The sequence below is a fragment of the Pongo pygmaeus genome, chromosome 13, assembly GCF_028885625.2.
Source record: "Pongo pygmaeus isolate AG05252 chromosome 13, NHGRI_mPonPyg2-v2.0_pri, whole genome shotgun sequence".
In the NCBI taxonomy this organism is placed as follows: domain Eukaryota; kingdom Metazoa; phylum Chordata; class Mammalia; order Primates; family Hominidae; genus Pongo; species Pongo pygmaeus.
The window spans coordinates 117,290,804-117,314,016 of NC_072386.2; the positions used below are offsets into that span (position 1 = coordinate 117,290,804).

At 58.2% G+C, this 23,213-nt stretch overlaps 1 protein-coding gene and 1 long non-coding RNA gene across 4 annotated transcripts in view; one reads left to right on the forward strand and one right to left on the reverse strand.

The window, feature by feature from the left end:
* Positions 1-1,103: 1,103 nt before the first annotated feature.
* LOC129044643 (uncharacterized) lies at positions 1,104-6,766 on the reverse strand. Its single transcript, XR_008504727.1, has 3 exons — positions 6,412-6,766; positions 2,144-2,215; positions 1,104-1,499 (listed from the first exon to the last, which is right to left on the reverse strand). It is a non-coding gene; the product is annotated as an uncharacterized LOC129044643 (long non-coding RNA).
* Positions 6,767-7,167: 401 nt separating this feature from the next.
* LMX1B (LIM homeobox transcription factor 1 beta) overlaps positions 7,168-23,213 on the forward strand; it is an 82,809-nt gene continuing 66,763 nt past the window's right edge. For all 3 annotated transcript variants that reach the window (XM_054502424.2, XM_054502425.2, XM_063649929.1), the window contains exons 1-2: positions 7,168-7,557; positions 8,345-8,531. In XM_054502424.2, coding sequence (XP_054358399.1) covers positions 7,419-7,557; positions 8,345-8,531 — 326 coding nt within the window. In that variant the 5' untranslated portion in view covers positions 7,168-7,418. The remainder of the gene's footprint in view (positions 7,558-8,344; positions 8,532-23,213) is intronic.

The window sequence follows — 23,213 nt, forward strand, 5'->3', positions numbered from 1 at the left end:
TCTTAATCTGGGTGTTGGTGGCATGGACATGTCCTCTTTGTAATCCTATGCTTCGTGCACTTTTCTACTGTGTATTATACTTCAATAAAAATGCTAGAATAATTTTAAAGCAAATAAATCAAGGCTGCAGTGCTGGGAGGAGAGACTACCTATAGGGGCCAAGCTGAACACATCTGCAGGCTGCCTTCTGACTCTGGGCTGGGGACGTGAGGCAGGCATGGGTGCTCTTGGCCCCTGACACCCTTAGGGGGCAGGTGCTTCCTCAGCCACACAGGAGGAACGCCCATCCTGCCCCACCCTGCTGCCTTGTCCAGAGAGGGCTGGACAGCCACAGCTCCTCTCAGCCAGATCTGCTGCGCTCACATTCTAGAGAAACAGACAAGTTCTGTCACTTAAATGATAAAGTCCCCCCAAAACTCACCCTTATTTATTATAAATTTTACTTTACCAAGAATGCCCAGAGGACAGTAACCAAAAGGCAGACTCAGGCCGGGTGTGGTGGCTCACGCCTGTAATCCCAGCACTTTGGGAGGCCGAGGTAGGCGGATCACCTGAGGTCAGGTGTTCGAGACCAGCCTGACGAATATGGTGAAACCCCGACTCTACTAAATACACAAAAAAATTAGCCAGGCATGGTGGCGGGTGCCTATAATCCCAGCTACCTGGGAGACTGAGGTGGGAGAATCGCTTGAACCTGGGAGGAGGAGGTTGCAGTGAGCCGCGATCTCACCACTGCACTCCAGCCTGGTTGACTGAGCGAGACTCTGTCTTAAGAAAAAAAAGCAAAAGAGGCAGATCCAGTTATGTTTCAAAAAAAAGGCTTCCTAGAATCTGGATTTCACCAAGCCCACCTGCCAGCCTTGATCACCCCCATGAGGTAAACCCAAAGGCTACAAACTCAACTGGTAGCATCACTGGTGCCCAGGAGCCCCTGACATCACAGGGGTCATGGCTGGCAGTGGAATTGCCCCAGCTCCACCCCTCTGCCTGGTCCAGAAGTCTTGGTTTTATTTTTCTTTTCTTTTCTGAGGGCCAACAGGAGATGCACACACCTCCTACATAAAGTGGTACTAACTAAAACAAATGCACATCAAATGCATGTATTTGCACAAACACTCATAAAAACTTTACCAGACACCAAATAATTATAGGAAGGGGCGAACCTTCAATCCGCCGAGCCACAGCATTTTGAAGTGGATTTAAGATAAAGATCAAATAGGATGGGCACTGGCCCCAGCCTCATATCGGGCCCCCTTCCCCAGACACAGGCTGGTGAGATAGAGACCAAGGAACTTTCTGGGTTTTGTGACTCTGTGTCCAATTCATAGAAAATGTCTTTCTGTGAGTTATTCTTAGTGTCTTAATGTGGCTTTTATGGTTTCAAATACGATCCTGGGCCTTCTCTGATCTCACTCTGGTCCTCAGCTGGGGAAGCTCCCGGTTCCAGACAGGCTGCAGAAATAATCCAGCCCATCCATTTGGCAAGAAAGCCAAAGATTCTTGAAGAAAATAAATTTTAAAATATGTGACACCTTGAGAATCCCACATGGTTGCTTTTGATGTAATGGGCTAACACCCCTAATTCTGTTTCCCCGCCAGGGTCCAGCTCTGAGCAGCTACTCGCAGGCCCAGGGTCTAGAGCAGGGCCAGTGGCAAAGGCTGTGCCGGCTGTGCCAGGCCTCTGGGCACTACCTGGAGGTCTCCTATGCCCAGCCCACACCTGCCTGGAGATAAGCTTCACCTGCCCTGGAGGAAGGTACACAGGTGAGCCCAGGGGGTCTGTTTGCCCTCAAGTCCTGGTTGGAGGAGAAGGAGGGAGCTGTGATTTCCCCAAGTCTTGGTAGCAAGGCCCCTCTTCCATCCAATTATTATGATTACTTGAGACGGAGTCTTTCTCTGTCACCCAGGCTGGAGTGCAGTGGTGCAATTTTGGCTCACTGCAACCTCCACCTCCCAGATTCAAGCGGTTCTCCTGCCTCAGCTTCCCAAGTAGCTAGGATTACAGACACGTGCCACCATGCCCAGCTAATTTTTGCGTTTTTAGTAAAGATGGGGTTTCACCATGTTGGCCAGGCTGGTCTTGAACTCCTGACCTTGTGATCCACCGGTCTCAGCCTCCCAAAGTGTCCATCCAATTATTTACCAAATATGTATAGAGGCCTGGTAGGTGCTGGGTGTTGTGGTGAGCACTTAACGTTTCAGCCTCTCCACAACCCTTTGGGACAGATGAGGAAGCTGAGGTACAGAGAGTAGGGCAGGACCTTCCTGAGGTCCCATGGCCAGATCCTGAACCAGATCTGGGTGGCTCCCCAAGACCTGCTCTTGACCACTCCCAGCCACTGCGAGACCTCAGCACTGGGCCACCCCGCCAGGGCACCGTCTCCCTCAAAGCTCCAGTCCCGAGAGCTGACAGCAGCCTGGGCTCTAAGGGAGCACAGTCTCCTGACCCAATGTGGAGGAATCCCATGACTAAAGACCCAGATCTTGTGCTGGAAAGTCATGGGTCTGTGGCCAGAGCCCCACTGAAGGGGAACCTACAGGAAGGACTTAGGGGCTTTGCTGGGGCTGGCTGTCTCCCCGCTGCACACAGACACACACACTTGTATGCAGCCTCAGAGCCCCAGCTCTGCCTCACCAGCAAATTCTGCCACAAATCCTGTCTCCCTGCAGCCCCTCTCCCATTAGGCTGAAAACCCCAATGGGAGAGAGAACCAGTTCCCAGCCCTGATTCAAAGGACCCCAGCTGGGCTCCGTCCCTTCACTCCTCTGTGTGGGCCTCCACCTGGGTTCAAGGTCGCTGTGAGGTCTCCCACCGGCACAGCAAGACCACAGACATTTGCACCGCGCTGCGGAAAGGTGGCTGTGTTACTCTGTGACGATCACACATGGCCATCTCTAGCTGAGAAGGGGCCTGACCCTTTGGCCCATGTGCCCTGGGGTCCAGCCCCTCTGGGGTCCAAAAAGCATAACATGGTCACTGCTGGCTGGAAAGTTTCCAGCACTCAGTCTCTGGGTGTTCCCGCTCCACTTCCGGAGTCAGTGTGGTTCTCCCAGGACCCTAGACCCGGGGCCACCTCCCAGGAATATCAGCCCCCAACCTGGCCCACTGCTTGGGACGGCTCTTGTCCCCCCAGTCTGGCCGCCTCTCAAGGATCTGAGGCTCGGCAGGGCTGATGGCGCCGGGACAGCGTGGGACGGCCCAGGCTCTCTGCAGCCCTGGCTCTCCGGGCAGAGTGGAATAGAGACATTCGCAGCTCCTGGTCCTTGCCTTCCCACTCCTCCGAACCCGGCCAGGACTGCACCCTGCGCTGCCCTAGATCCGTGCCTCCAGCTAGGATGGTAAACTGAGAGGGGGCAGTGCGGCTCTGGCTCTGGTCAGAAGCACAAAACAGTCCAGACAGCCCGGGGCGGGATGGACAGGGCTGGGTGGGGTGGGGGAGGGCAGCTCATGGAGCCGTGCTCCAGGGAGGCAGGTAGCGCAGAGGAGAGGGTGTAAGGCCCTAAGAAGAGGAGCAGGGGGGACTAGGGCGGGGCTCAATGGAGCTGGGGCGTCCGCAGACTGGAAGGAGCAGGGACCCCCGCTCCAGAGCCTCCCTTTCCATTCTCGCTTCTTCCAGTGATTCCGAGCCGCCGACTCAGTCTTTCCCCCAGGTAGAGAGAATCTGAGGCTGTTTCTGCCGCTGAAATCCGAGCGGGAGAGCATCCCGGAGCCGCCTGCGTGGAGCGAGCGGCCCCCGCGTCGTGGGCCAGAGGCGCCCGGGAGAATCTGCGGGTCACGGATCGCACCCGCAGGGGCCTGGCGAAGCAAGGTGCCGTTCGCCGCCTGCGGGCAGGAGCCAGCTCTGGGCCTCAGCCCCTGCTGTGCCGTCCAGTCGGCCGCTTATTCGGCAAGGGTAGCGGTGGAGAGGCGCGGGAACCCCGATTGTGCTGGAGAGATCTGGGGCCTCTGCGCGTCTGCGTGCGAGACGGACCCGAGACCGGCCAACTCAGCTGGGAGCACGGGACACGAGGAGTGAGGACAAAGGGCAAGGAACGGGGTCTATAGGGAAGGGGTGTGTGTGTGTCTGTGTGTGTGTGTGTGTGTGTGTGTGTGTAGGGGGAATGAATGGACAGCGGGGAAGGCATGCAGAGGGGCCCAAGGGGTGTGGACTCAGCAGCCCCACCCCAGACCAGAGAAGGCAGCCAGGCTCTGGCGTCCACCAAGCCAGCGCCCCTACCTCGGCACGGGCCGCATCGCGGCAGACCGCCCTATATCCGCCTTGGTGGCGTGGGATATGACTGGCAGGAGCGCGGAAGAGGCGCTGAGAATGCATGCGCCCCAGGACAGACCAGACGCGGCACGGAGGGGGGACTTCCCACAAGTCCTCCTGCCTTGAGACCAGGCCTTCGAGTGGTCCGGGGAATGCGCCTCTGGGCACAGCCAGCGGCCCCAGACCGGCACTGGACGCCAATCCGAGTTAGAGGCGGCTAGGAGGCCGGGTCGCAGGGGCCCTCATTCAGCCAAGGAGGGGGAAAGGAGAGCTGTAGGGTAGGAGAGGCCAGGCACAGGGAAGGTGGGGAGGGGATGGAGCCCTGCGCCAGGAGTTGGGGGTGCAGGGCCTGTGACGAGAGTGCACCCTGAAGGAGAGGGAGAGGGTCTGGGCCTGGAACGAGGACTCTCGCCTGCAGGCAGTCGCCCAGCCCCGGTTGCAGGGACGGACCGCGGCCAGCAGAGGGCAGAAAGTGCCTGGTCCGCCCGCCGGCCCCGAGCCCGGCTCCACGCCTCGGGGCTCTGGCTCTGTGCGCCGAAGCCTTGCCCGCCTGGCTTCTCCCTGCAGCAGCCGCGCCCCCGCCCCAGATGCCCGGAGAAGGCGGCTCAGGCCCAGCCCAACTTCGCGGGTCCAGGCCTGGGGTTTCCAGGTCAAGCAAAGAGGGGACCGAGATGTGGGAGAGAAACTCCACATTTACTGTCCACACTCCCCGACCTAGCCACACAAAGGCGCCTAGAAATACACGAAGGCACAAAGCCCCTCACCACACACACACACACACACACACACACACGCTAGGAGACACGCGAGCACACAGAAGCATTCAGAACCCCGGAGATACGCACAGATACGCAAAGGTGACAGAGACACCCATACAGAAATGGATCGCAGACTCAATACAGAGGCTGAGACATGCACAAAGACTTAGGCTCCCGCATGAAGTGATGCGGACACACACCCCAGACACAGGCACGAAGGACTCACACATTCATATACACACAGGTGCAGGGGACTCAGACACAGATCCACAGATTCACCTCTGGGAGTCTGGAAGGTTGCAGGGACACACATACCGTGTGTGCAGAGCCAAGGAGCACACGGAGGCAAGAGCCGCAGAGGCGGGGGCCCGACACGCACAGACACACACAGATACCCACCGACACACACGCAGGTAGGGTGGGACGGGAGCCTCTAATCCTCCACAAAGCCGGGCCCCTCCGCGGGGCCCCGCGGCGCAGGGGGCCACTTCTGACCAAGCCTCCTGCAGGTTCCAAATCCGATCCGCTCTTTCGCCTCCAGCGAGGTCAGGGGACCCGCCCCCCATGCCCTCCGCCCCCGCCCGGCTCCGCGCCGCTGCCTCGCTCCGGGAGGGGCCGGGGCCGCCCTGCAGCGGATCGCGGGGGGGTCAGCCCGCCGCTACCCCGGGCAGCACCCGCCCCCCTGCTCCCCGGTGAGCCGCGCGTCGGTGGGGACCACGGGCCAGAGACAGCCGGTCCGACGCTGTGGCCTCTCGCACCGGACGCGGGTGCCAGGCCCGGCTGGCGCGGGAGTCGGCAGCTCCATCTTGCCAGCTTTCGCGTCCCGTTGCCGAGGTCCACTTTGCCCAGGCTGGCTAAAGCACTGTCCTTGATCCGCGCGTCCCAGGGACCCCTGGCCGGGCACCCGACCCGCCAAAGGACCCCGATCTTGGCAGCCAACCTAATTTCTTCAGAGCCGCTACCCTGGGGCCACCACTCCCTCCTAGCGCACCTCACTGCAAACCCTAGGAGGCCCGGGTCTTGCCCACTGCTCCTGCCCCTGCCCGGGGACCCCTTTTCCAGCCTTAGTTGTCCTCTAAACTCTCGGTCGCCTGAACCCAGGCCTGACCTTCCTTGTCGGCCCAGTGTCCCCCATTCTCGATCCCGGGGCCCCAACCTCCCATCGGCTCAGTCCCCCGCCCAATCTCTGCCAGGCCCGGAGCTTTCCCAGACCCCTCACCCACACTCCAGGCTCACTCCCCGTTCCTGGGCCTGGGCCCCCCTTGCAGGAGTCCAGGGCCAGCCGTCCTCGCCTTCTGCCCGCCCCCGTCCTTCGTTCCTGGGAGCCGGCCCTCTCCGCGGACAAAGCCGCCCCGAGCAGGCGCCGCCGCCCGGGGGACGCCGACTCAGCCCCCGCGACCTACCTCGGCCGACAGTCGGGGGTTCCCGAGCGGCCACTCCCGGCCGGCGCCGTCCCCTGGCTGAGCCGCCGCGCTCCCCGCCGTCCGCGCAGTCTGGCCTCGCTCGGGGCCACTCCTCGTAGCGCTGGAGCTTTACAAAATATTAATAATAAAGAAGGCAGGGGAGAAAAAAGAAAGCCTTCGCTCCCCAACTCCCAAATCAATTTTTCAAGGGGGTGGAGCAGAGGGATTTGTTTCGAAGGCGATCAAAACTTCTGCGAGGGGCCCGCGGGGCGGCCGGCCGGGCCGGGGCGCCGGGGCCTGCGCTCGGGGCCAGGCGCGGCGCGGGGCGCAGGCCGGGGGCGCGGAGCCCCGGGGCGCGCGGGGGGGCGGGACGGCACTATTTGACGTGGAGCCGGCGGCGCATCCCGGCGCAGGGATACCGGCCGCGGGGTTCAAATGTCAGGAAGTTTCGGGAGGTGAGGCGGCACGTATCCCTCCGCCGCCAGCCCCAGCTCTAAACCCAGCGGCTCAGCGGGCGCACCATGGCACTGGAGTAGCGCGGGGAGCGCGCCCGGAGCCCCGCGGCCCGCTGCGCCCCGCCCGGGACCCCGCTGCGCAGCGCGCGCCCCCCCCCCGGCCCGCGGGGCCGCCCCTGCACCCCCACACCCTCCCCCGCCCGCCGCCGCCGCCACCGCCACCGCCGCCGCCGCCGCCTCCTCCCCGCGGCTCCGTCTGCAGCCGCCGCCGCCGGGCTCCGGGACTGACAAGCAGGTGACAGAGGAGCCGGCGCGCGTGGCTGCAAGTGTCCGGGAGAGCGCGGCGCGGGCTGCAGCCGCCCCGGCCCGCCCGCACGACGCCGGGGCCCGGGGCCAGCGCGTCGCCGCTCCACGATCGCTGGGGGCCGGCGCAACCCCTGCCCTGCGGGGGCCGTGCCTCCCCGGTTCCAGGGCCGCGGCGGCGGAGAGCGGGTGGACGGGCGGGCGGGCGAGCAGCCTGGCCGGCGGGGTCCGCAGCGCGCCCCGCGTCCCATGGATATAGCAACAGGTCCCGAGTCGCTGGAGAGGTGCTTCCCTCGCGGGCAAACGGACTGCGCCAAGATGTTGGACGGCATCAAGATGGAGGAGCACGCCCTGCGCCCCGGGCCCGCCACTCTGGGGGTGCTGCTGGGTGAGTGCGGGGTCGGAACGCCCGAGTGGTCACGGGCGTGGGATGGGACGTCGTCCGGCTGTGGACACGGGCGTCCGGGCCAACGGATAAAGGAAATGGGTTTGCAGGACATGGGGAGGAGGCAGAGACAGGACTCCTGGAGTGAGCGCCAGAGGGCCGCAAGTACGCCTCCGGCAGGCGTCCTGAGGGGACAGGACAGCTCCAGTCGCCACCCACCATCCTTTCCAGGCCTAGGTTCTAGAGCTGCCACTCCGGTGTGGTAGGTGGCGGGTGGCAGGGGTGATGGAGGACCTAGCAATCACCTTGGCGAGCTTGGGAGAGGCGCAAGGTCACCTGGGGTGGGGGAGATTCTAAGAGAAAAACGTCTCCCTGGTCACTCAAACCACAGATTTTGGGGAGATCGGGGATAGAAGACCACGAACGCCACCGTGGGGCGTGTCAGCCAGCGAGCGCCCCAGCCTCACCTCGCCTGTCTTGGTCCCAGCCGGCCACCCTGCGCCGTGCTCGTTGTCATTTGTCTTAACACGGAGCGCAGATTCTCCGGAGAAGGGGAGAGCACAGCGCCGAGCCAGGGCTCGAGGCCCGCGGCCTCTCCACGCCGGAGCCCGAGGACTGGGACGGACTAGCCGGGGCCGCCCGGCCCCTGGCGCGGCGGTCCGGGGAGCGCAGGCGGTGATCCCGGGCGGCCCGAGCCCTCGGGACCGGGGGCTGTGGGCCCGGTGCGACCGGAACGCCGGGGCTGGGCCGGGCGGCGTTGACGGCCGGGCTTTCGCCCTGTGCGCTACAGGCTCCGACTGCCCGCATCCCGCCGTCTGCGAGGGCTGCCAGCGGCCCATCTCCGACCGCTTCCTGATGCGAGTCAACGAGTCGTCCTGGCACGAGGAGTGTTTGCAGTGCGCGGCGTGTCAGCAAGCCCTCACCACCAGCTGCTACTTCCGGGATCGGAAACTGTACTGCAAACAAGACTACCAACAGTAAGCGCTTCTCGTCCTCCTTCCCCGCCACCGCCCGGCACTCGAGCCCGGTCAGCCCCCTGCCGGGCCCGCTCGGCGCCCGCTCTGCCGCCGGCTCTGTGCGCGGCTGGGCCGGGCAGCTCCAAGGGTTCCGAGAGCTGCGTGTTTTGGGGCTGGGGCGGACCAGCCCAGCCCAGCCGGCACTGATGGGGTCCTGGGAGCCTCCGGACGGCCCCCAGTTGCCATCCGTTGTCCCGGAATCCTGCGCTGGGCCAGCCGAGGGATTTGGTGCCTGGGTCCTGGGATATAGGGTCTGGCGCTACGGAGGCCTGAATTGGGAACCCAAAATTGATTTCCAAAGGAAAACGATGTTTTAGGGAGCCAGGCCTGGCGGACTGCTTCAAGGGCCTGGTGTGTGGGGGTTTGGGATTCCTGGAGCCTGGAGCCAGGAACCAGGAGGTGGAGTGCTGGGACACTGAACGGCCTGAGCGGCAAGGGAGGCCCCCTTTCTGCCAGGCTCCCTGCTGCACTTTTAGTCCCTGATGGAGAGAAAAGAATGTCCATATTCCCCAAACCGTTCCATGCGGGAATTTTGCACTTGCAGTTTTCTTTGGTTGGAGAAGCATTCTAGGAAGAGGACCTTAAAAGGTGGGAAGTTACAATTTGGGGCTCCCAATGGGAGTGAGGAGCTGACTGAGTCAGCCCTCCCCACAAGGCCTCCTTTCTGGTAGGGTGTATTGAGGAGGGGGATGGCCCGCTCTGCCCTGGTATAACCCAAACCTCAGGGCTGAGGCCAGAGATGTGCGTTGAGCCCTTCTTGCTAACTAGTTTTTAGCTGAGACTGGATTCGTATGGCCGGGGTTGGGGACAGATAACAGGACATGCAGGCTTTTTCTTTTGACCTCCTGGGTTTTCTGCCTGGCACTGCAATTGGGAGGGAGGCAGTGAGGAGCCACAACTGAAAGAGGGGTGTGGGGATCCCCAAAGCTCTGTTGCAGACACAGTGGGTGCCTACGAAAACTTTAGTGATGCCAGAAAACCATCCTGGATGAGGGGGCAGAGCGGGTAGGCTGCTTAGGTGGTTTGGTGCTCAGAGAGGGCTGTGTATGCCCAAGCCTCCAGGGAAGGAAAAGGAAAAGCTGGGCTGCTGGTGCCTCGTGGTGAGTGCAACCTACCTGCTCTGCCCAGGGATTGTCCCCAATCCAGGGTCTAGTGGAAAGCAGTGCAGCCCAACTGTTTAACTGAGGCCTGGAAATAGTGCAGGCCAGAGCCCTAGAGAAGGCATCGGATTCTACCCCAAAAGGCTCTGGCTGTGCCTGGTGGTCTGGGGGCTGAGCCTGAGCTGCTTTTTGCACCTAGCTCTTTCTTCCGGCTGAGGGATCTTTGGGTAGGGATTGGCGTCCATTCAGAGGTTCAGCTGTTTTGCTGGTCCCAGAGTGCAGCTGAGGCCTTCCTCTCAGTAGGAAGCACCCCAGATTTAGGCACACTGCCCTAGGTCAGCTTTGTGCTGTGCTCTGGACTAATATGATTCTAGTTCCAGGAGAGGGAGAGGCCAGTCCATTCAGTCACAGCCCAAGCATAGAGCAGCACAAATTGAATGGGGAAAATAGTTTGGGGTAGATGTGGCTGTGGGCTCTGGGCTGGCTAGAGGAGCCCCTCTGTAGGGTGCACCAGCCTCTAGCCCCCTCCCTACCATGCCCTGCACCCCTGGCCTCACTCTGCTTGCCTGATCCCGAGCTCTGGCAGTGCCACTTACACCCAGTTCAGCCACCAGCCTTGACGACAACACGTGGGGGAAGGGGGCCCAGGAAACTAGAACTGGCCTCCAAATCATTTGCACAGCTTAAAAAAAAGAAAAAAAAAACTTTTTAATATATTGAAAAGACTTATGAATCGCTTGTACATATTCTGCCCTCCCCCCACTCCCCATAATTATTTACGGAGCTTCTCTTTAAAGAAAAGAAAGGATAACCACTGGTTCTTCAGGCACAGCATGGCAAAGTCATGAAATTTCAGCTGGATGTTGCCTTAGAGATGAGCGGCTCACCCCTTCGTCTTACAAAACAATTAAACGTTAAGCATTTGCGACTGCTTTGTCCAAAGTATATTTGTTTTAAAAAGAAAAGGAAAGAGTCACCTAAGAGCCAGCTTCTTCAGTGCAGTCCGGTGTGTTGGGAATGATTTTTGGCACAGGGCAAATCTCAGGTCCGAAGACCTCACTCAGTCTGGATCCTGTGGGGCTGAAGCCTGGGGTGGGGAGTGCATTATTCTAGCTGTGGACAGTTCACTCCTCCTCCCTCATTCCATTTTTTCCAATAACGCCAATTAGGTATCTGCGTTAGGCCGGCCGGCAGGATGTGCTGGGGGTGGGGGGTGGGGGGTGGGGTGGTTGTTATCAAGACAATCTTGGGGACAAATACCCAGTGAGTCGTTTCACAGGGAGATGGAGCGCCGCTCCAGGCAGGCAGCAGCCACTGGAAAGGGATGTTCTTTGCACAATAAAAATTTTTTTATCCACATTTCTTTTTTTCTTTGAGAATTGCAGATGCATATTTATTTCATCTGTGCGTAAATGTTTTTCGGACAGGAATCCAAGCAAGCGGGCGCAGAATCGTGCCTTCTTGATTTTGTCGAGTCTGTGAGTCAGCGGTATTAGGAAATTAACAATCCCCCCACCAAACACAACTTCTGAAAAATGTGTCCTCACCCCTGGCTGAGTTGCAGGGCTCCGTCCTTAAAAAGAGGTTGCCATTTTTAGTAAATGTCTCTTCCTCCTTTCGATTTGTTCTCAAAGATCCCAGACACCCAGAAGTGCCAAGTTGTCTTACGCACCACGGGGGTGATTAATTGACACTGGGACACATTGAGCCGAATTTGATAAAAATCGTCTTGTACATCCTTGGCGGGCAGAGCAGAGCGCCGGTCGCGGAGTTTGGGCATTTTCACTCAACTCCAAAAGTCTCTTTTTTCCCCATGTGTGATTTTTGGGGGCTCCTTCAAAAAAAAGAAAAAGCAGCCTATTCGGACAGAAAACCAGTTAGGAAACGGAGAGGAAACGCAGCCTCCCCCAAATCGGGAGCACCTCTCAGCGTCCTCCACCGGAGAACAAATGAAAAATAAGGCACGTTCCCCCCTCCCATGTTTTTTTCTTGGCGCCTTGGCCGAATAGAATTATGTAACTCTTTTCTTGCCGTCTGTCGCTCGTCTGGAAAGGGTTTTTATCCTGAAGAGGTGGAGAATTCCTGGAGGAGGCTCCGGAAGGGGGGAGGGTCGGTGGGAGAGTCCAAAAATCTGTCACAAAATGGAGTCTAATCGCTTGTAAGACAGCTCCCAGGTTTGGCGACCCGAGACCCGCTGGGGTGCAAGCGGGCGCCTTTGTGCACGGCGAGACGCGGGGCTCCGGCCCGGGCCGCGCTCCTACCTCGGCGGCGGGGCCGCGGCGCCCTTCCGCCCGCAGGGCCTGCCCGGGCGGCCAAGCCTCTCGGCGGCACAGACTGCCAGGGCTCCGCCGGGCCCGCCGGGGGCCCTTTGGGCTCGCCTGTCCAGGTAGGATGTGCCTACGTTGGCAGAAGAGAAGCATCGAGGCTTTGATTGAGTTTCACAAAAAGCCCTCTTGAGTCCTGGGGTGAGTTTTTAAAAAATTTCCCCCAGCTGGCTGTGGCTCCAGTGGCCCAACCGCTCTGCCCTGCACATTCCTTTCCTTGGAAGTGTTTACCCCGGGAAAGACCTTCTTGGGAGGCTCACCTCTCCCCCCACACTCCCCATCCAGCTCCCGCGTTCGGGTGTAGCCCAGCGGGAGAGCAGTGAGGCTCCGGCCTTCTCTGGCTACTTCTTCTCCCAGCCTGGAAGGCCTCCCATAGGCCCTCCTGCAGGGTGCCAGTCTCAAGCAGCACCCCTTCCCCAGTGTGTACCCCAACCAGCGAGCCCCCCTGCCCCAACCATCAAACTCACTCAGGGCTGCAGAGCGCCTGTCGTGGAAACTGTCTGCTTGGGAGGAGGAGCCAGGACTTTGCCTTACAAAAAGCTTTCTATGGTGCTGTCTCTGGGGGCTGAGGCCCAAAGGGCTCACCCTGGCAGCCCAAGTCTGGGGACCCTCTGGCCCTTTGGAGGGTACCTCTCCATTTAACCCCAGCACCTTGGCTGTGTGCAAGACGGGAAGCACAGGCCTTCCTGAGGCTGCAGTCCCCTGCTGCTGAACGGAGGCATTATTCACAGTGACTCCTGGCTCACCCTCGACTCCCCGGGCGCTGGGCTGGTGTGGCCTTATTTGTTTGCCCTATTTTTCTTGAGTGGGGGAGGCAGGCTGGGAGGATCTCCTCTAGGGTATGTGATTGGTGACTGTCAACTCTTTCCTGCCCTGTCCATTGGAGCCAGGCTTAGAGACCACACGGCCCTGGCAACTACCTGATCGTTCTCTGTGAAGTGGGGACTTATTCTGCTGGGGGCAAGTATTCTTATAAGGACTTGAGATAAGGTGCCCCAGAGGACCTGGCATCTTGCCTGGCTTGTTATTAATAGTCTGGAAGTTACTGCTGTTACTCTTCTCACCATGAGCATGGCAGGGAATACCTTGTCTCCAAGGACACACACCACACTGCCAACAGGTTCTATACCCAGGTTCCATGGTACACAGGGTTTACCATGAGCCTCTCCATGCAGGGAGGATGAGGAGCACCCTGGGGAAACCATTGCCTTTCCCTTCGTAGGACACTGTGTAAGTCTTGCCTTCCTCAGCCATGAAAAGAGCTTTAGACTCGGAGTCAGACCTGAGTTCACCTCCCAGCCCCAAGTCTTAGCAGCTGTGTGATCTTCGCTAAGTGGTTGCCCATCTCTGAGCCGGGGCCTCATCAACAAACTGGGGGTGATGATGTGACTTTGTGGGGTGGTTGTGAGGGTTACACAGGCATCTGGTGGAACTTTAATAAATATTCCATTCTCTGGGGGATCCGTTATCCTCTCCTGCACCTCAAGAGAGGTGAAAAACCTGATTGTGTGGGTGCGCACACATGCCAACTGCATTATCAGAAAGGGCCGCAACAGGGTGGCCAGCTGTGCTGGGCTCTTTCTCCTTTCAGGGCAGATGGAGGGTGGCCGGGTGTGCTGTGCTCTTTCTCCTTGGGGGTAGATGGAGGGTGGCCGGGTATGCTGTGCTCTTTCTCCTTGGGGGCAGACAGAGGGTGGCCGGGTGTGCTGGCTCTTTTTCCTTTGGCGGCAAACAGAGGGTGGTCCAGAGCAACAGTATTTCCACCGGGAAACAATTGGCATCTCCAGGGCCTGCATATACCTTGGAAAAGCTTAATGATTCATATTTGAAGAACTGTTTGTACTTACTGTTTTGTGATTGAAGCCACAGAAAATAAAGCTCAGCCAATGGAGAAGGGGGTAGGTGGAGGAGAGGTCCGGGGGATTTGTCTATTTCTCAGAAGGAAGATGAGGTTTAAAAGGTGGAGAAACACCATTCCAGGAACTCAGAAGGCCCCTCCAACTCAGGCTCTGTGGCCTTGTGAGGTTTCCACCCATGGGTGGCTGGCGATGCTTCTCCAAGGAGCCGCCTTTGTCCTGCGGCTCTGGAGTTTCTAAAAAATAAAGAAAAGGAAGAGGAAAAAAACCAGTCCTACATTGGCATCAGTTAGGCTGAAGGATGGAGGCTACTCTCACCGACATGAGTTATAACTTCCAATTTGTTGGACACCACAGTCAAGCCTCAGCCAGGGGAGAGAGGAAGGGAGGGATAGTCTACTCATCCAAGGAGCCGCGTGTGAGCTGTCAGTCATTTGGGGGTGCCCGAGGACCCAGGGCCCTTAGCTCTCTGGCTGACCCAGCCGGAAGTTCCTCCAGCCCTCTCCAGCTAGGTTCTGTGCTGATGGCAGCAAAGAGCAAAACCAAAATTATATATATTTATTGCCACTGTAGTCAGAAGCGGAGAGACGGTGGTAGTGAGAGAGGGCTAAGGCTGAAAACCATATTTGAAAAAGTTGATTCACGAAGGTAGAGGAAGCAAAGTGGCAGACGTTTGCCATTTCATCAACCGGCTGGTGTTCTCCATTCATGTCATAAATGTCTCCTGTCATTTGATGCCAAAAGCAACATGATTTGGTTCCCCGGTGGCCTATAGGGTTTTTCTCTCTCTCTCTCCCCCTTATTTTTTTTTTTTTTTTGCAGTAAATGTTTATTTGTTAATAATATACTTTAAACAGCCTAGCCTTGACCTCAAGTCTCCTGAAGCATCCATCTTCTCTCAGAAAAATGTTTCAAAGTTTGTGTAATTTTAGGGGGAAGGTGTAACTGACGGGGCAGTGAAGGGCCTGTGTTTGCTTTAACTACTGCTGCGGTGAGGAGTGGTGGGGCATAAGGGGCCACTGTGCTCGGAATGGCAACTTTCTTGGGTTTCAGGCCGGCTGACAGCACTTCCTCTCTGCCCTTTACCTTTGCTTCGCCTGATCAGTACAAATAAATTTCCGCGTGGGCCCTTCCTTTGTTATTCCCTGGATAATATTGTATCCATTTCTGCTCAGCATCTTGACTGGCAGCCGCTGGACCTGCCCTGCTGACCTTGGGGCCCCAAAGGGAGGATGAGGGGCTGGGGATCTGGGGATGTGTGGGTACATTTGTGGGGAGGCTTTGTCTCAATTGGGAGCTTGGCTCGGACCAGCCCTGGACGAATGTCCTGGCTGATGGCAGAGCACCTGGCTGGCCTTGGCATTTGGTGAACTGGGGGGAAGTGTTGCTGAAGGAAAAACCCGGTTCCTGGAGCCTGGTTCCAGAAGAAACAAAGATGTTTGCTTCCTGGCCGGGCCAGTGCTGTGAGAGAGGCTTCCCCGGGAACTGTGGGGAGGTGGCTAGCTGGGGAAGGTTGTGACAGCCACCTAGAGCAACAGCGATGCCCACTGGGGCTGGCAGGAATGAGGAGGCCACCGAGCTGCTGGGTAGCTGAAGATGAGCTGAGCATGCTGAGACACAGGGCCGCCAGGGGTCCCTCCCCCAAGCACCTCCCCGGGAGCTTCAGCAGCAGTGATGGGAGGGGAGGAGCAGCACTGTGTTGGGATGGGACAAGTTGGGTGTGACTGCTGTTCCCCCTTCTCCCGCCTCCTGCCTTCCACGGGGACTCTGTGACTCTTGTCATGTGACTCCTGGATTGCCATAGTTACTGGGCTGTTGGGTGTGGGCGCCAGACCAGGACTGAGCTGCCCAGGCCTTTGGGGTTACAGAGGATCAAGGTGCTCTGGGGTGACCTCCTCTAAATGGAGGGGTCCTGGGTGGGGGACATTTTCTCAAAGGAAGAGCAAGCTTGTTGGCAGTTACAGAATGGGGATCCAGAATGTCTCCATCTCCCAAGTGACAAAGGCCAAGAGCCTTTAGGGAAGGACTGGCAGCTCTTCCTGAGCCTCAGTTCCCTTCTCTGTGAAAAGGGGGTAGTAATTCCAATCTTACAGGGTTGCTCTGAGAATAAAGTGGAACAAACCCAGATGCCAGCCAGTGTTGGGCATGCAGTCAATGTATGTTTTCTTCCTTCCCGCTGGAAAATGAGCCGAAGGCAGCCCCGTCTGGCAGGAATGCATTGTCTGTCCTGCGTGGGAGGCCCAGAAAGTGCAGCCTCCTGAACAGGCCTCCCAGAGGGGTCTTGCCCACCCTTCTGTTCCTCACCCAGGTTGGGAGCCTGTGTTTTTATTTTTTTTCCTTTGAAAAGGGCATGGGGCCGGTCTGGATGCCAGACGCTGCTCCTCGGAGCCAAGGCCAGCCTGTGGATGGGCCCTCATTACTACTGAGACACGTAGGTCCCATTTTTTCCAAGAGACTCCTGAGCATGGTCAGTGTAGATGTCACCTTGCAGGAGCAGAACCTTACTGAACAGGGAGGCAGCCCGCAGTAGTGTCTCTAGAAGGGCAAGGCATTGGCGTTTGTTGAGCCCCTGTGAAGTTCACTCTCTGTACCGTCCCAACCCTGTGGTTAGGGGAGGAAACTGAGGCTGAGCAGCTTGAACAACTTCCCCCAGGCCCAGAGTTACTCTGTAGCAGATTTTTCCCGGTCCAGAGTTACCCTGTAGCAGATTTCCCCCCAGGCGGGTCCAACTCCCAAAGCCGGAAGGGTTCTCTAAGTCCTCCTATACCGACCTTCCGGAAGGTGCGGGCTCTACACTGTTGCTAATCTCCCCCAGAACGCCCAGCCTGGGAGGGGTGGGGAGGGGGAGTCGCTACCCGAGGGCTGGGAGGCAGGGTGTCACTGACCTCCTCTGCGCGGATTGCCCCCTGTAGGGCCAGCCCTGGCCAGAGAAAGAAAAAGGTTAGAATAATTGCCTTCCCCTGGGCGGGAGAGCTTCCTTCGATGTCCGGGGACATGCGGATGGGGCGGCTTTAAGCGGCCTCCACCCGCGCACCCCTCCAGGCCCACCTCTCAGCGGTTCGTGCACCATGTTCTTTCCTGGGAGTGGGATGACACCATGCATAGGCTCCTGGGCTCCGCAGCCGAGCCGCGGGCGCCAGCGGCGGTTGATGAATTTCGGTGTCACCAGGGGTTTAGCCCGGATTTGGGAACCGCGCGCTCTAATACGCGCACACGGTCCTGCCCTTTCTAAAGCGCAGCCCTTTCACCCGGCCGCTGATTTATGGAGGAATTCGATCCTGGGACGCGCTGGGCTGAAGCCCGGAGTCCAGGGCCCTGCAGCAGCCTTCGGGCTTCTCAGCGTTTCGGGACCCTTGGTGGCTCGGGGGCTGGGGTCGGGGTGCCCCGCCAGGTGGGGCCTTATGCTGTCCAGAAAGAGCCAGTGATTCTCCTTGGAGCCACTGCAGGCTCCCGCTGGAGGGAGTAAGACTGGCGGGGAGAGTTGGCATTTTCATTCCTTGTTGAGCACAACCCTCGCCCCTCCCCAAGCCCTCCCGCCGACCCCCTCGGGCTGGCCAAAAGCAGCAAGTTCGGGAGGTTTGTTTATTGAGAGAACAGAAAATTAGGGGTTGCGGGGGAGAATCTAAGACCCTTTTCCCGCCTGAGAAATGTGCAAAGTCCCTCAGCTCCTGGAGGCAACGAGGCGGCCCGAAAGCCGAGTTCCCGGCGCGGATGCTAGGGCCGACCCCAGCCCCCTCCCTCCTGCGCCCCAGCCCGAGGGCGGCGAGTGGCGGGTTTTTTGTTTTTTGTTGTTTTTTTTTTTGGATTTGGTTTGCAGGGGGGAAATGTGGTTGTATCAATCCACAAATATTTACTCTTAACAGACTTGTATCTGTGGAGATTTCGAACAAAGACAGTTTAGGGGGATTACAAAAACCCTAAACCCCGTTTTTCTCCCGGACTTGGTGCTTTAAATGCCAATTATAGGCGAGCCATATCCAACAGCAACGGGGAAAGGCGAGCAGGCTCCTGGGAGGGAGGTGGGGGGCGAGTCCGGCCATTAAATGTAACTTTTCATTATGAAAAGGATTTCACCGGTTTTATCTTCTAATAAGATTATGTCACGAACACAAGTACCTAGGATGGTGCTGAGTGACAGGGCTCTGTCGTTTAATCAGAGGCTGTGCCGCTCAAACTGCGGGGCCCTTTGTCCCACGGAGTGAACGACGGAAACTTGCCGTCCTAATCCCCTTATTCATGTCAAGCACAGAAAAGAAGCCGAGCACCTTACAACCGTGTCCCCTCCACCCCTTCCGAGGACGGCGGGAAGAGGGGGCTCCGGCCCCGTAGCCCCCTGACGCTTTTCGTTTCCGAGAGCGCTTGGGCCTCAGGAGCCGGAGCGTTGCCGCGGGGGCGGGGGAAGGGGTGGTTTTGCGGGTGCCTTAATTGGCAGCGTCTGGAAAATGGGGACAATGACCCCACGACTAGAGGATGAATGGGGGGAGGGTTAGTGGGATATTTTTGCCTCCTCTGACCGAGAGCACGGGTCCTGCTCTGTCCCCTCTTCCCAGGAAAGGTGGCACTCTGGGTGCACACCCACCACCCCCATTAAAGCGGGATTGACCAGAAGAGAGAGGCCGAATGGAGATGCCAGGCTGGGGCCCTCAGCGGGGCAGATTTCGTTGGATCCCTGGGACTAATGTCGCAGCACTCGCACTCCTGCAGGTCTCCAGGGTTGGCCATTCCCGGCTGCATGCTCGGCCCCTTTCTTCCAAGGGCGAATTCCTTTGTTCGACCCCCACGGAAACCCTCTTCTCCGCCAGGACCGTGGCGCCTTTCTCGCCACCTCCGCCGCCGCCGCCACCACCCTAGTCCCACCGTTTGCAGGGCTTTCTTGCGGTGCCCTGGCCGCGGAGACCCAGCCCTGTCTGCCGACTGGCCCTTCGACGTCGCCGCCGTGCCTGAGCCCCGCTGCCTGCTCGGACAAGCAGAACTCCGGCAGGCGCAGCGGGCGCCGAGGCTCGGGCTTTAGCCGCGGCGCTCGCCTCGGCGCAGTGGGGAGCCGCGGGCGTCGGAGAAGCAGCCGCGCTGTTCCGGGTCGCTGCGCCGGCTGAAAAAACCAAAAGCAAAACCAACACCCAGAAACGAAGCCTGCGTGCCCCCGGGGGCTCCGTTTTTCTCCCCTCATGGACATGGCGGTGGGGAGCTCGTGGGGTTTCAGCCCAAAGGCTCCAGTCAGCGGAACCGGAGGGGGACTTCGGAGGAATTAGTCTCTGATGTCCCGGCTCCTTGGCCTCCTATTAGAGCTCGTAGAGGATCCGCTCTGGAGTCCCCGTGCGCCCTGGCAGAGGTCGGGGACGCCAGAGTGCACGCAGCCTCCTGCGCGCCGAGCCTAGGCTCTGGGCGCAGGGAGGATCGGGCTGAGAGCAGGGTGTCACCTCGTAAAAGCGACAGGCAAGGGCTGTTTTATGGAGAGGGAGAAGGAGCAGGAAGTGATGCTTCCATCTCTGACAGCATAGGGACCGGGAGCTCCGATGGAGGAAACCCTTTCCGGGCAGGATGAGTTAGAGGGATAGGGCAGGGCCGGGGACCATGGGATTCGCTGCCATTAAGTATGGGACGGGCAGGCGAGAGCGGGAAAGGGGACCGATGGAGCCAGAAGCCCTGAGCTCACCTCCCGCCCGTCCTCTCCTGGAGCCCCCTCTGCAATCCCGGCTCAGTCGGCAACCGGCCCTTCCTTCCAGGTCAGGGGTGGGGGAGAGACTTTCTCCCTCGAAACACTTGATACCAACTTTGTTTTTTTGGCAAGAAAAATAAGCCTTGTTTGGAAAGGGGTGGGTGGGGGGCGTCGAGCGAGCGAGGGAAGGAGCGAGGAGGCGGCAGCGGAGCAAACTCTGCGGATTAGGTTTCAGCGCCTCCGCCCCACCCCCAGCCCCGCGGCGGTGATTTGTGTGCGGGGGTCTGTGACCCTGCGAGCATCAAACGGCCCGCGGGAACCGGCCGAGTTCAGAGGGACAGTGGGCCGAAGGGCGGCCTAAGACAACGCAGATGGTTCCTATCAGCCCGGCTGGGCCCGCAGCGTCCACCCGTCCGTCCGGGCTCCTCTGCAGGGAAGAGGCCTTGGTCTTGGGGGAGTCCCCCGCCTGAGCATTGATAAGGGTCTGGACGCAACAGCCCACGCCCAGTCGGCCCCCAGTGGAAAGGAGGCCTCGGAGACTGGTGTCAGAGGGTTCCTTGGCCAGGATGTCCTGACCTCACTGGGCTCAGGAGGAGCCTGATGTGCCTGATCACCAGAGTGGCCTCTGAGTAGGGACCAGCAGGAAGAGAGACCCTCCGGTCTCCTCCCCGTGGCCGGATTACCCTGTCCCTGCCCTGCAGGCAGCTGAGGCTCATCCACGACATAGTGCCCCTCCCCCAGGGACCGTTCTTCCCTTTTTTGTTCAGAGAGGTGCCCTGCCCTGCCCTCAGCCTGCTTGCTTCTGACTTCATTGATTCTATGCAGTGACAGAATGCCCTGCTTCTTCCTGCCAGCTGGAGCCCTTCTGCTTGGCTTGAGCTAACTTTGAGGGACTCTTCTATTTTCTCCCTCCTGTCCCTAAGGGAAAGCAGAGAAGGAGGCTCACTCATGCCTTGGCCCAGAGCCTTGCCTTGGTGCTGGGAGCCCTGCTTGGTCAGGGTGGGAGGGGCTCTTCTCCCACCAGCCCTGGCCTCTGAGCCTGCTCCCCTTCTTTCCCCAGAGCTGGAGCAGGGCTGTCAACCTCAGCAGTCCCAGGCCTCCCTGGCCTGATTTCCAGGGCCTGGCCGCCTGCGTGGCCTCCAGTGACCACAGTTGAGTGCAGCAGGGCTGCAGTCACAGGGACGTTGGGCTGCTTTAGGATATCCCGGCTAAAGGGCTCTTCAGGATCCCAGTAGAAATGGGAAAACCAAGGTCCAAGTGCAGCTAGGACTTGTCCTGTTGTAGCAGAGCAGAGGCAGAAATCCCAAGCTGCCCGCTACCAGGCTTGGGGGCTGTGTGGCAACTCCACAGTCCTTTTGAGAACCCTCGCCCAGACTGGCTTTAACACTGGCCAACTCCGTCTTCCCTGGGCCCAGGTCTCAGGGATGGGAAGGTTCTTCAATCCCAGCTCTTTAAGAGGGGGTGACAGGGGGACCTGGACAATGAAATGATTTTGAGAGTTTTCTGGATAACACGGGGCCACGTGGCTTGGGAATTCTGTCTACTAAACTGGGACCTTGGGGGACAAAAGCCAGGTGAGGACAGTGCCACATCCCACCATCTTTCTTGTCTCTGACTCCCAGACACCCTGGGCTTGGCCCTTCCTGTCTATAGTGGGTCATGGGGAGGCCAGAGGCCTGGCTGGGGACTCAAAGGGCCAGTGGGCTGCTAGGACCTCTCGAGACTCCATCTCCCAGGGTCCCTGCCTCAGGGGAGCAGCCGGCTGGGTCATCTGTGCACGGAAGACACATCTGTCCTCCACATGTTGCAGGCCGAGCAGAGGACATGTGGTTTGGGTTGTGTTATCTTAATCATATTTATTAGCCAATCCTGGGGGAAGAAAGAGTTTGATATTGTTATGATTCGGAAAAGGTCCCCAAATCTACAAGGCGACAGATCAGGAGAGGCCGCCAGCAACAGCCAGGTCTCAGCTGGGTTCAGGACATGGCTTTGGAAGTTCTTTGGGTTGTTTTAGTGCGATGGAATCTCTATGCTGCGAAACAACACTTACCGCTTTCATTTTCCCAAACAGAGATCTGAAGTGAAATTAATTACCCCGCCTTGACTGATAGTTGTTCTGTTGGAGTATGGTTCTAATCCTTATTAACATTCTCTAAAGTCAGGCATGAAATATGACTTTTATACCACACTCTTTGGCATATGTTTTTCTTTTCCAGGATATTTTTCAGGGTATCTCTAAGCCTCACGGCTGTTCATTATTTTTGCCATAGGTCTAAAGTTGCCATCCCCAAAGCCAGTCCCGCACAGAGCACAGCCAAGTGGGGAGGGGGGTGTGGGAGGAATGACACATCTCTGCTTGTGACGCAAATTGCTTCTGATTATAGAGCGTTGAATATTTTTCTCCATCGTGTTTTTATTAAAAACTCCAGCATATTTACACTTGATGGTGTCTTCAATTAGGTTAAAAAAAAAAAAGAGCAGGGGTTCCCCTTTCTATAGCAGTATGTAAGGAAAATAGTTATGACCACAAAATTACCATCCAAACCTGGTTCTAGTAAAGCCAGCCCTGCTTTGACAAGACCAGCAGGCTGGGTGCTTTTTTTCTAAGCGTTCCAGCTGCTAGGGAAACAGACCAGAGAGGAAGCCCACAGAAGCCTCCATTCTGCACGGTACTTGGGGCACCTCTCAGGACCTAACACTTCCCAAGTTTGTGAGCCTCAGAAGGAAGCCCAGCTGCATGGGGCTTTCTGACAGGCGGGGCAGACCTGGAGCGTGCACGACAGCAGCAGCAATAATAACGCCAGCTGATGCTTGTTTAGCACTTGTGGTCCATCAGGCACTGCTCTCAGCACTTTCCATTCCTTAATGACACTATGACATGGCTTCCATTATTATTTTCATTTTCAGGTAAGACAACCGAGGCACAGAGAAGTTAAGTAACTTGCCCAAGGTCACACAGCTAGTAAATGGAACCCAGGCATTGTGTCACGAGAAAACTTTCAGCAGCCTTTTGGGAGGGTGGAGTCTGGCCTCTGGCTGGGGTTGGTGCCCTGGTGGTGGGCTGGTACTGCAACTCAATGTTGTTTGTTGAAGAAATGGCTCCTAATGAATGGCCAGTGTTCATTTCATGCTGCTTGTGGTAAGGCTTTGATGGGGATTCACTCACTGAATCTTCTTACTGCTCTGGGGGCAGGTTTTATTAATATTATTTCCCATTTTGCCAACATCGAAGCTTGACTTGGGTGCAGTGATTTCCCCAAGGTGGCAAGCTGATGATTGCCAGCTTCAGATGGCACCCTAGATCTTGATGAGACTTCCTAAAAGCACTATGGTTGGCCGGGCGCAGTGGCTCATGCCTGTAATCCCAGCACTTTGGGAGACCGAGGCGGGCAGATCACGAGGTCAGGAGATCGAGACCATCCTGGTTAACACGGTGAAATCCCGTCTCCACTAAAAATACAAAAAAATTAGCTGGGCCTCATGGCAGGCACCTGTAGTCCCAGCTACTTGGGAGGCTGAGGCAGGAGAATGGCATGAACCCAGGAAGGCGGAGCTTGCAGTGAGCCGAGATTGCGCCACTGCACTCCAGCCTGGGGGACAGAGCAAGACTCCGTCTCAAAAAAAAAAAAAAAAAAAAAGCACTATTGTTTGCCTGGGTTTCCAGGTGACAGAATTGGGGCTCAGAGGGGTGAAGCCACACACCTAGG